This window comes from Mangifera indica, chromosome 7 (assembly GCF_011075055.1).
Source record: "Mangifera indica cultivar Alphonso chromosome 7, CATAS_Mindica_2.1, whole genome shotgun sequence".
Lineage (NCBI taxonomy): Eukaryota > Viridiplantae > Streptophyta > Magnoliopsida > Sapindales > Anacardiaceae > Mangifera > Mangifera indica.
This window is the reverse complement of record NC_058143.1, coordinates 14379554-14392222: the sequence shown is the minus strand read 5'-3', so window position 1 is coordinate 14392222 and position 12669 is coordinate 14379554. Positions and strand designations below refer to the sequence as shown.

Here is a 12669-nt window from a genome sequence, read left to right as displayed (position 1 = left end):
CCCTTGGCGAAAATTTAGAGAGAGAAATAAGGTGAAAGAAAGCTTTTTAGCAAAATGAGTTCTTAACCCCAAAAATGAACTAACTTTGTCTTTACATATTGATGGACTTAATTAGCAATTTATTAATTCTTGCATCACCCCTTACAAAGTTCTCTAGTTACGTAACAGTTGTGCATGTATATATTATATATATACATTAGCTATCCTAATTTTATCTCATAAACATTTTAACTTTTAAAAATGTCACTTTCACATTTATATAACACTTTATATAATGTTACATTTAGTACCCTTCAAAAAGTGCTAGGTAACCCTGGATAGCTAGTTCTCCCTCTGAAACAGTTGATTTATTGGTGTGACCATCTAAGTTCACCTGTGAGTCCTTTCTAGATGATTGAAAAAACATATCTGGAGACATAACAACTTTGGTAAACATTTATCAATGTGTTATAGTCCTTAAACCACAATAAAGACATTCCATCAAACTTATTTTGTGATTGTACATTCCATGTAGATAAAATTTTTCCATTGTCAAATCTTGATCGAGTATAGGTTTATGGTTTGTCAAAAACCTAGTCTAAATACTTCTCCAAATCATTGATCAATATATTTGGAACATGTCATCATGAACATTTTTTGTATGACTTACATTATACTTTAGTTAAAGATTTTGTTTCCAATATTTATTGATGTTCATATAAGAACTCGAAACCAAATAATTCCTGAGTTAGTGGATACTTTGAATCTAATAACTCTGAGTCAACGAATCCCCTCTTGATTATCATTCATTTTCGTATACGAATAATATATGACTAACTTAGCTTTATCATACAAAACATGACTAAATTTGAATTTATATGTCATATGAACTATACATATTTGTATTAGACCTAACAATGATATCTCAGGTTAAATGATTACTTCGTATATTAGTATAACTATACAATAAGCTATTGACTATATTGTAATGTTCATGTGATTTATTATAATTGGTTACATTCAAAAAATAGTTCATTAATTGTTAATTCACATTAATGCCCTAGTGACATGACCGTCATTTTTATCTGCACTAATATCATTTTATGATATTTAATAAAATCATTAAGTATATTTATTATATGATATTATTATCCAATTAATATCACATGCATAAAAAACAATTTGGTAATCTTGTTTTACTTATTAAATAAATTATCTAGACAGTTTACATATATATTTTATATTTAAACCAATAAAAAAAGCATTTTACATATATAAATGAAAGAACACTTTTTTTTATTAATCAATCATAATTACATAGATACAAGATGAAATGTCATGAAATCGATAATAAAAATGGTTCCTAGAGTAGCACTAATAGTAGGTGTCATTTATCGAAGCTATACCTTTTGCCTTCTCCAAGGTTGAATTTGACTTTCTTTCATTTGCAATCAATCTTAGCTCTATATTTCCTGAGGAAATTTGTCCCCATTCTTTTACCATCACTTGTATTCCCTAATTACTTTCTCTCATTATCTAAAGTTTGTCTTATCTCTAATTTGGATAACATGAACACGTTATCTACTACTTATATAATCTCTTTATCAATTTTTGATATCATTATTCTATATTGATCGAAACTGATGCAGGGATTCTATCCTTAGGGGCAAGTGACTCATCTCTAAGGCTACCTCATCACCCTATCTACGAATATCAACCTATGTCACTCATGTTCCTTCACAACAACACTTTTTCTAACACATCCAATTCTTTTCATGTTCCCTGGCAGACAACTCTCTTCTTCACATACACTCTTGGGGTATTTAGGTCTCACGTGCTTCACTGGTCACTCGGAACCATTGTTCTACTAATTTATGTTTTTCACATGATGGGCATTTTCGTCAAGTGCTAAAGTTATGGGGACAGCGGTGGAATTGAAAAGAAAGATTTGAATTTGAAGATTTTAACTTCTGAAATTTTTGCAGAAAAAAACATAAATATGTATCGGACAAGATGACGAAAAACTAGGAATATTAATTTAACATTAAATTAAATTCATACAAATTTCTCAATTCCAAGAACCATTTGAATTCTGCCATCTTCCCATTTTTTGTTATCATCTTCTTCACCTTTATAAAAGTTGATTCATTTTTGTTTCTTAATCTACGTTTGCTTGGTGAAGTTCAACGGACTGAGAGTTTGAAGAGGTGGGTCTTTTTGTTTGTTTATGTTTTGATTTATTTTTTAGCTTAAAGTTAATTCTTTTGAGGTTTTGTTGAGAAATCTTGTTTGTGTGTGTGTGAATGTGTTTTCTTTTAGAGTCCTTTGAGTTCTGGCTGGTAAATTATTGTTTTCCCAGTTTAAATTCTTGCGGCATTTTTTTTTTTAATTTAATTTTATGTTGTTTAGATCAGAATCTAGGCACATTTTGTCTTTTGGCTGCTTGTTTTGCTTTGTTTGGTTTACCGAAAGTAAGAACTTTTGAGTTCTTGTTTTGTTTTCATCTGCACGTTGATTTTGATGCGTTATTTCAGCAAATAAACAATCTTAGATGCCAAATGAGTATTTTTACTTCTCTTAGATTTTTTTTTTCTTAGAAAGTAAAAACCTTATTGAGTTCTGGTTTGAGATTTGTGTTTTGGATTTAACACTGATTTGGAGCTCCTTTGCCTCTTTTTTTGTTTTTTTTTTTTCTAATTTTGCTGGAATTTTCCTCATTTAAAACTGTTTGGTTTCTCGGCAATGTAGAAGGGAAGAATATAGTTTCAGCTCTTATAATTTTAGCTGAATTTGATTGCTTGACTTGAACAGAATTTTAGTTAGTCTTCTTTTCAGTCCTTGGATAATAGGGTATATGGATTACTGTTGAAATTATCTTTAGTTCTCTCTTAATGTTCTTGCTTTTGGTTATCAAATGACCCATTTTCTTGATTGGGTTTAGGTAACCATGGGTAGATGTCTTAGTCCGATACTGCGTCGGGAGTTGGCAAATCTTGACAAAGATGCTGATAGTCGTAAATCAGCAATGAAAGCCCTGAAGTCATATGTTAAAGACCTGGACTCTAAGGCAATTCCTGTCTTTCTTGCCCAAGTCTCTGAAACCAAAGAAAATGGATGTGTGTCCGGGGAATACACAATTTCATTATATGAAATTCTTGCCCGTAATCATGGTGTCAATATAGTTCCTCAGATAGACAGCATTATGGCGACTATTCTCAAGACATTGGCTTCAAGCGCAGGGTCTTTCCCTCTTCAACAGGCGTGCTCAAGGGTGGTTCCAGCAATTGCGAGGTATGGAATGGATCCAACCACCCCGGAGGAGAAAAAGAGGCATATAATTCACTCTCTCTGCCAGCCTCTCTCGGATGCTCTCTTGGGTTCACAAGAGGGCCTGACTGCAGGGGCTGCCCTTTGCTTGAAGGCTCTTGTGGACTCTGATAATTGGCGTTTTTGTTCAGATGAGATGGTGAATAAGGTTTGCCAGAATGTGGCTGCAGCTTTGGAGGAGAATTTAACTCAGACCCATTCACATATGGGCTTGGTTATGGCTCTGGCAGAGCATAATGCAGTAATTGTTGAAGCATATGCGAGATTGCTAATACATTCTGGATTGGGAATTCTAAATGCTGGTGCTGGGGAGGCCAATTCTCAGAAACGGTTGTTGGCTATACAAATGATGAACTTTTTGATGAGAACGTTAGATCACAGGAGTGTATTCTCTGAACTCGAGTTGATAATTGAGGGAATGGAGAAGTGTCAATCTGATCAGATGGCTTATGTTAGAGGGGCTTCTCTTGAAGCCTTGCAAACTGCAAAGAGAATAGCTGCATTTAAAGAGTTGAAGTCTGATAAGGGTTCAGCTTCTGTTGCAGCATCAAATTTTGGGAGAAGAGACCATAACTGTAGGAGAAATGTGTTGCCTGTGGGTTATAGATCTCCAACACCCGTGTCACCTGAATCACAAACCCTTGACTCTTTCGTGGAATATGATTCGATGGTTGAGTCACCAATTTCTGTAACTCAGCAATCTTGTGACACTGAATATGATTGTAGGAGTGTGAGTCGGAAGCTCTGGTCTTTTGAGAATGTAGGAGTGGATGTATCTCTGAAGGATGGTTTGTTTTCGGAGACGGTTTTAGGAAGTCCTATCTATAGTAATACGTATTCTGATCATCATGACCTTTCTGACAATGGAGTAGATTACATGGATAAATTTGTGGGGTTCTATCAGAGAAGCCCTCGAGACAGAGGATCAAGAAGCACTACTCCAAGTCCACAGGTAAAATACTCACACTTGCTTCAGAAACTTTTTACTGGAAATTCTTGCTTTTAATTGTAGCTCAAATATATCACATTGTGTCAACATTGCAATATAGCTATTTGCATATATATATTTGTGTTGTTGATTCTGGATGCTGATATAAACTGCATTTGCCTCTCTCTTTTGTGCTTCAGAGATCTCGCTCTCTCATTAATGTTAAAAATATTAGCTTTTTCACAACTCCTAGGAAGCTCATTCGATCTCTTCAAGATGTTGATGTTAACTCAGACTTCTCTGAGAAACAGTCTAGAAAGTATTTAAGTCCAGCCTCTGTCAAATTTGAGCAGAGCCCTACTCCAAGAAGAAAAGGCTTTTCACGTGAAGTATTCTATGATGACAAACCATATGGGAACTCATGTACTGTAGTTGAGCAAGTTCAACGTGTCTCTGAATCAGTGTCATCAACAGATGATCTTGCTGGTGCTGACATCCAAGTGGCTCAAGAGGTGGTTCCCGAAAATAAAACCGAAATGCATAACTGCTGTTCTAAGAAAACTCATCTGAAGACAGCTTCTAGAATAGTATTGGGCCTATTCTTGTTTCTACTTGTAGTTTTTTCTTTGCTTATGCGAAATGATGATCAGAATCAAGGCAATCATCTTGTACCAACTTAACTCAGCTAGTCATATGGCTGTACCAAAATCTTTAGATGTAATTGAGTTAGGTTTAAATAAGTCAAAACATTTCTGAAAAGAATTCATCATGGCAGTCTTTGGTATTCTGAACAATTTATAGTATTAAATGATCCAACCATGAGTTGGTTGTCTAGCTCTATAGAATTAAAGTTTCTGTTTCTGATGATCCTGTCTCATCCCTTCCACAATTACTTTTTGCAATTTCATTATAGAGATCCCGAAGTTTTGTCTATAACAATGCTTTGGATGTCTTATGCAGGATGCTTTCTTTGTGTTAACTAATGTCAGGATTATCATCTCTCCTGTTTTAGAATTAGTATCTCAATTGCAAATCATACTGCCTTTACTGGTAAGTGTTTCAAACACATGCATTTGCATAAACTCACAAGTAACAGTGTTTATATATCTTCTGAATATATTTTGGAATTTGCAATTTTTAACGCCCTCCGGAAATACCAGGCAGACGATGATACAAGATGGGAAAGACACATGCCTAAACTTTATTTACATATTTGGGTTGTGTAAACTTTATTTGCATATTTGGGTTACTCATTTCCTTAACTTTCAAGCCATATTTAGAGTTTTCTACTTTCAAAATGTTAACAGGTCACTATACTGCAAATATCTTGATTATGGATCCCTTTTATCCCTTTTTATCCAAAGAGAATCTGTCACACAATAAGAGCAAGTTTTTACTATCCTCTATGTTGAATGAAAAGACATTTCCTACCGAGCAGTCGCTTAAAAGGTGGGATTGATGACTTTAAAAGTCCCAAAACTTTGCTCCATCTCATACTTTTAATGACTGTAATAGTCCAAAACGAATATAAAACAAGTAAATAAACTAACAACTAAGCAATACCAGTCAAGTATCAATGGCATCAGAATCAACGTCCTTCAGTCCAGTGAAACGCAGGAATTAGAGAGGCTTTAGAGCCCTTTTCAGGGGCATCATTGATGACCAAACCAATCCTACCTTTGCCCTTGGCAGTGTCAGCTCCAACTGTAAAAAGAACTTCCCGAAAGCCATCATCTTTCCAATAGACTTTAGGCTTATATGAAGTGACACGAACACCAGGAATACTTAACGTCACAGAACTAACACTTTCTTACAGTCAATTCAACCATGGAAATGTTGTTGGAATCCAAGAACTTGATGCCTTTTCGGACAAATTTCTCATCAAGATTCTCAGGAATCAAAAGGGTACTTGCAGGAGCAGAAATTGAAATTGAAGTTGAAGCTTTGATAATGTTCGGTTAGGGAAGAGTGAAAGAAAGACGAGAAGCCATGGGTGGATGATGTTATGCCTGATCCCCAAACTTCTATAAATATTAGTTATTAATAAAAAGCAGAAACCTAATCACCTATAAGTTGAACAGAAAATGACAAACTTAAATTTAAATTTAAATTTTCTATTGATAAATATTCATTTTCAGAATTATTGAGTTTTGAAGGTGTATATAACCCATTCGATATAATAACTTAACCATATATCTTGCAACACGAAACTCCCTGCAAAAACAGTTAACTTAGCATCAAAACTGCAAATGCTCATAAAACTTGCAAGAAATTAGAAACCACACTCTAATGGGTGAACCCAAGGCCCCAGGGTTTAAGAATAAATATAATCTTAAGCCAGATGGGGAAAATATCTAAGATTTAAGGAGGGGTCGGGGAAGAGTTAGTTAAACCAAGAATTAATGCCATATATCCCAGATTATGACCACCATCGACAACAATCTTCACACTAAGTGGCATAAACAAACACTTTTCGTGTTTCTTCCTTGTAACTTCTTGGAGCCAAAATTTCAGAACCTGAATGAAAACCGAATATCCCTGGCCAAATTTCAGTTTCAGAGGGTACAAAGATATAATCAATCATCAATATTACAACTACTCCTCGACCATTCCAGCAGCAGCAGCAGCAGCTTGATCTCTCCTTGGGCCACCAGCTGGTTTAGCCATTATAATCTACAACATAGAATAGCAATGCACAGTCAAGAGAATATTCCTCAGAAGAGGGAAATGAATGCTGCAAACAATATCCAGCTTCAGTTTCATAGCTTATGGTCCCTAATTTTGTAAGCACAACACACAAGCGGCAAATATATACTTATATAAACAATCATGAAGCATCAAGTCCTTATGGTTTTAGACCAGAGTGCAGCACTGGCATTTAATTAGTTGGCTTTTTGAGGATGGATTTCCAATGCTTTTGAACTTCATCTGTTTTATAAGAAACTTCTCAATCCCTACAACAACTTGCAATGATTTTAATCTTGATATACTATTTTTCCTGTGAAATATAATTAAATTGCAAGCGCTAACATGCAAAGCAAGCAATGACGTTTAATCACCCTTACAAGTGTTGTTAGTTTTCCTGAAATCTCATTTGAGCCATCCCCATTAAAAAAATGAAAAGAAGAGTATTTTGACTATAATCCCTCACCTTAAATAAGCTGTTTACAAATCAATACACTACCAGATTTATGAGAATCAACAATTAAGACAAGACACACAAGTCACACAAGTCAACAGAGACAATTAATCAATCAACGACTAATTACCTGGTCTACCCTTAATACAGTGCAGGCAGCATCTGCAGCATATTTGAGAGCAAAGAATCTGTATACGAATGCAAGAAAAAAAGTTGCGGTCATCTCATCTTACAAATCAATTGTTGGTATAAACTATCGACTCCAGCTAAAATCAAAAGATTCCCTACACACTCTTTCACAGATTGAAGAAGCATCTCTAAAACTCATGCATATAAAAAAAAAGCAACATTCCAATTTTGTACATAAATTAGAAAACAATTACAAAAGCAACATACTTGGTCACATAGAGATCCCAAACATTTGTGGTTGAAATATCCTTACAAACACCTTCCTGTAAGTCAATGCCCACTTTGGTATTTCCAGATGCATGTTCAGCATAGAGAGAAGATATGATCTCCATTGCATTTAGTCCAGCATTTTCAGCCAGAGTTCTAGGAATCATCTCAAAACTTTCAGCAAATTTTGCAATAGCATACTGATCCAATCTGCACTACCCATAAAAATTTAATATCAATAGCTACTTCTACTAGTACTTAAACAAAATGATAGCATATATACTAAGAAAATGTTATCATTAACTGCCATACATTATCTCTATTTTTATTATTCTTTTTCTATCTACAACCAAATTGTGGAGGAAAAGACACTCATTGAACATTGCTTGCTCCTTAAATGGTAGGGGTTAAACCACAACTAATACTAATTAAAATCAATAAACAAACTAAACAAAATAATTACCCTGTTTCTTTAAAAGAGAAATCCTTCAGTCTTCTAGCCAACTCGATTTCAGTAGCTGCAGCTCCAGGTACAATGCGACTGTCCCTGCACATTGCCTAAAAAAAAAAAAAGTATCAAATGAGATATCATATCATTTGATTCAATTCTTCTAAAGGGGGGCAACAAGCATTTCAACATGCAAAATATTGACATTGCTTATACAGGCAAACAAACCACATATCAAAATTATGAAATGAAGTCAAGATATTAAACAGGAATCACCTTGTATGTATTCACTCCATCATCAACAGCTCTTTCAAGATCATCTAATATACTATCAGTACTTCCTCGCAAAACCACAGTGGAAACGCAATTTCCACCTTCATCATTTCTCACTATAGTGACCTACATTGATCAAAGAAGTAATAAGCAACATGTTACAAAATAATATATAAATAAATACATGACAAAAAGTGAGTGAGAGACGAAATCTTTCAAGCATACCCTGGAACCGCCAATTTCCTCAACCGAAACAGAATCTACATATCCCAAGTCATCTGGGTTTGGTTGGCTAAGCTTCAACTGTATGAGGAATGAAAAGTTGATTAGGAATCAAATAAACAAGTTTCTTGCATGATCAAATATGTGTGAATTGTATACTTACAATAGCGACAGATCCCGTTGTACGGCAGAATCGTCTCAATTCAAACTTTGAGCTGATTTTCAAAACCATGAGCCTGCAATCAAGAACATTGAAGTTTGAACAACAGGACAGGTTGAGAAGGCCACACAATAAAAACTTAAGGCCCCTAAATGATGGGAGTCTGTAACACAGGGTACATATAGTATTATGGTCCAAATTTGGGCAACAATGTACAAATTAATTAATATGGATCAAGTTAGGAAAATGGAAATAACAGGCTATAGAGACTAAATGTACTTGTAACGTTCACAGAAATGTAATGCCATTTCTCCAACTGCAGCTCCACTAACAATTACTTTGGCACCTGAATCAGCAACAGCTTTGATGAGCTCCTCTACTTTTGCTTCTTCAGTTTTTGCATAATTCTCTAGCTACAAAAGGACACCAAGGTGGAAAAAAGGTTTAGCTTTACAACATGTATAGGATCTTAAAATAAGGTAATATGACATGATAAAGAAAGGGCAGTACCAAAAGAAGACCCTTAGTTAACAAATTATTGCCTTTTGCAATAACTATCAAGAAAGTACTTGCTACTACAAACACAGGAAGGCTAAGAAACCACCAATTTCAGAAACATCTCACTGAATCTTTAAAATAAAACAAAAAAAGAATTCTCTATCATCATCAACCTCCAGATTGCTGATCAGCACCTAATATACCAAAGTTTACAGCGCATCATAGGGATATCCAAGGCACTTATTGACTAAAGATATTTCTTTCAACCACAATTCCTCACTTTGTCAAGATAAATCACAAAGGAAATTAAATACCATCTGTCCTTCCATTCAAAATCACTCATAAATAAATGGTTTCATACTGAGTAAGCCACATGAGAGATTATTTTAAGCATATACAGATACATAATACTTTCAAAGGTGATAAACAAATAGCTATCTGAAAGAGAACTTCATCAAGATTTACCTGTTCAGCATTCTGGATAAGGACAGTTCCTTTAGTTTCAGTAGCAGAGGTATCAACACCGCCAGCAAACACAGCAACCTGAAACCATACAAAATGCAAATACAAAAGCCCTGAGTGACAGAGGATTTCCACTTTACAGACACCTTCAAATTATAACTATTTGTACAGAAAGATCAGGCATATAAAAAAAGCTTAAGTAACAAACCAAGAATACATACATAAAAGTACATAACTAATACAAACAGAATCTTCTTAAATAAGAGTTACAGCGAGGAAAAAAAAACATTAGAAGAGAAATTGAATATTGAACAGAAGCCACTTTAATATCACTTTATAATATAAAAAATTAAAGGTGCATCTAAACATCAATCACTAGAATCTAAGTAAATAAAATTATCACATTTACAAAATCAAGAGAAAGTATGAAACACAAATAACAGACCTAGAAACAATGTAGATTAAAAAATCTGAAAAGAAACAGAAAATTAAGGGCTAACCTTCGCTTTCTCCATTCTCTTAATACTTCCCACAGCATCACTCTTCAAGATCATACCCCGAACAACTGTGCTATTGTGCAAACCTCCCCCCAAAAGTTTTGCAACACGAACATTATCTACATTAAAGTTTGCTGGGTTTTTGGGGCATACTTGGATGCATGCCTACAACAAAAAGAAGTTAATGCACATCTTTCACAAAAGGAGCTAACAAGGTCAAGCAAAAAACAACAAACAAGGTAGGAAAAATAATTACATCAGCAACAAGAGAACACAAAATGTCTTCTAGTCCAAATTGCTTGCTAGCAACAGCAGCTTTCATTCGACAAACAACTTGCTCCTTATCTCTCACATCCATGTTCTCAGAACCTTTCTCCACCAGTTCATCTAAGACTTCAATTGTCTAACAATTAATTAATAAAAAATAAGAAGAGTAAATCAGAATGTTATTCTATATAAGAAAAGCTGGTTATCCAAGCCACTTGAAAAAGCATATGAAAACCTTGTTGATAGCTTTACTATATCCACTGATGATTTCGCTTGGGTGTAACCCCATCCTGATAAGTTCCTCAGCACCCTGAAGAATTTCCCCAGCGAAAGAGATAGCCAGATTAGCTCCATCACCAATTTCTTCTTGTTGAGCCTTGCCAGCTAGGACCAAAATCTTGGCTGCAGGATGCTGAACCTCAAGTTCATTCACAATAGTGGCAGCATCATTTGTAATAAATAGCTTGTCCAAGTGATTTATAACCATCTTATTCATACCTGATGATTAAGTACATAAGAAATTATATAGTTCGAAAGATAAGTTAAATATTTACAGAATTGGCATTTAAGCAAAGATCTGCTATATTAATATAGAAAGACGTCTTTGCAAAGTCAATAGCTGACTACTTTTCCATCATAAATAGATGAAATTTCATTTATTTGCTGATATCAACCCTCCAATAAATAAGCGGTGGAAATTATCATAAACAGATCATCAAAAATCTATATTGTTCAGTTTCCTCAGAGGTCAGCATTATTTCTTCAAAGATCATTCGATTTCATTCTCCATAAAGCTTGTGACTAGATTTTAAAAAGAAAGAGAAAAAATAAAATAAATGTATGTTAGCATTTTAGGGGAAATGATCAATGACTCAAAAATGCTAGTTAGAGTCCCTCTACCTACCACTTAAGTCTATTAAACAATACAGCTTCATAACAGTAATCATAAGACAACTAAGTCATCAATCAGCTCCATCCATACAAATTTGGCATCCAACATTGTGCCTCTTGATCTGAGTTTTTCCAAGACAATAAATTAACAGGAAAGCAATCTAAACCGAATCTTCTTAAGGGAATGAACTCATCCACGAGTTTCCACCATACATTTCTCAGTCACCCCCAAGTGAATTGAGTTTTTTTCAACACAATAAGCACCTACTAGCAATCTAAACCAAATCTTCTTCAAAAGAAAAATACCTAAATCATCACAACCATATGCATCCAAAGTACACTTCTGAAGCCTCCCAATCTTTAATCTATATTTGCAAGTACTTACTTAAAATGGTTAGTAAGATTGATTTATTTCACTTAAAATTATCATCGCGCAACTCATTTCTTCAGCTCTCATAATGGAACTCCTAATTCCCATTTCCCATTTCTGCGCTGACCTAAAAATATGCCATCATCACAAATTTCATAAATTACCAACCAACCAACTGCTAAACTTGAAAATACAATGAAAAACTCCTTATTCAGAATTCGCATCACAACACACAAAAGAAAGGATGAAAAAGAAAAATCCCGCAAAGCAAACACGCATACAGTGAATTCCCATTTGAAAAAACCGGGAGATAAAGAGTCCAAATTGAAGAAAATGTACCATTAGGTCCCAGAGAAGTGCGAGTGATAGTAGAAAGTTGCTTGCAAGCATCGATATTTTTCAGAACAGCTTCGTCGAGACCTGAGAGATGTTTGTGCCCTTCTTTGAGCATAGATTGTACTCCGTACGGTTGCATTGAGAATCCCATTTCCTGAATTTCTTATTGCGTTTTCTGATACAAAGAGAAACCCTAATTCTCGAGACTCTTCCTTCTGTCTCTTCAGAGTGTAGTGACTCTGTGTTTAAACTTGAAAGGAACGCCCTAGAACTTAAATGAGAAACGACGTTGTTTTATATGGGCCTTTAAAAATAGCGAGGAAGGGTCTGGGCGCTCATTTCTTCGTTCAATTATTTATTTCATTTTGAATAATTCAACAGTATGGATTGCTTTGAAGAAAATACATTTAAAGTTTTAAAGTTAATTATATATTTTAAAAAATTATTGTATTGGTTGAATTATTTTCTTGTTTTAG

At 34.5% G+C, this 12669-nt stretch overlaps 2 protein-coding genes across 2 annotated transcripts; one reads left to right on the top strand and one right to left on the bottom strand.

Moving 5' to 3' along the window:
* The first annotated feature begins 2014 nt into the window (after positions 1 to 2014).
* On the top strand, positions 2015 to 5068 carry LOC123220543 (protein SINE1-like). Its single transcript, XM_044642792.1, has 3 exons — positions 2015 to 2186; positions 2921 to 4258; positions 4435 to 5068. The coding sequence occupies exons 2-3, from the start codon at positions 2927 to 2929 to the stop codon at positions 4912 to 4914; spliced, it is 1812 nt and encodes a 603-aa protein (XP_044498727.1). The 5' UTR covers positions 2015 to 2186; positions 2921 to 2926; the 3' UTR covers positions 4915 to 5068.
* Positions 5069 to 6465: 1397 nt separating this feature from the next.
* On the bottom strand, positions 6466 to 12468 carry LOC123221710 (T-complex protein 1 subunit theta). The gene is made up of 13 exons (XM_044644612.1): positions 12197 to 12468; positions 10832 to 11094; positions 10586 to 10732; positions 10333 to 10494; positions 9836 to 9913; positions 9152 to 9285; positions 8876 to 8948; positions 8716 to 8793; positions 8494 to 8616; positions 8233 to 8327; positions 7770 to 7979; positions 7504 to 7561; positions 6466 to 6907 (listed from the first exon to the last, which is right to left on the bottom strand). Exons 1-13 carry the CDS (start codon positions 12342 to 12344, stop codon positions 6830 to 6832), a joined length of 1647 nt encoding a protein of 548 aa, XP_044500547.1. The 5' UTR covers positions 12345 to 12468; the 3' UTR covers positions 6466 to 6829.
* Positions 12469 to 12669: the final 201 nt, after the last annotated feature.

Coding starts and splice junctions, on each gene's coding strand:
- LOC123221710 (XM_044644612.1), bottom strand. CDS start 12,344: ATGGGATTCTCAATGCAACCGTACGGAGTACAATCTATGCTCAAAGAA. Junction 10,733..10,831: donor ATAGTAAAGCTATCAACAAG/GTTTTCATATGC, acceptor ATTAATTGTTAG/ACAATTGAAGTCTTAGATGA. Junction 9,286..9,835: donor TTATCCAGAATGCTGAACAG/GTAAATCTTGAT, acceptor GTCCTTTTGTAG/CTAGAGAATTATGCAAAAAC.
- LOC123220543 (XM_044642792.1), top strand. CDS start 2,927: ATGGGTAGATGTCTTAGTCCGATACTGCGTCGGGAGTTGGCAAATCTT. Junction 4,259..4,434: donor GCACTACTCCAAGTCCACAG/GTAAAATACTCA, acceptor TTTGTGCTTCAG/AGATCTCGCTCTCTCATTAA.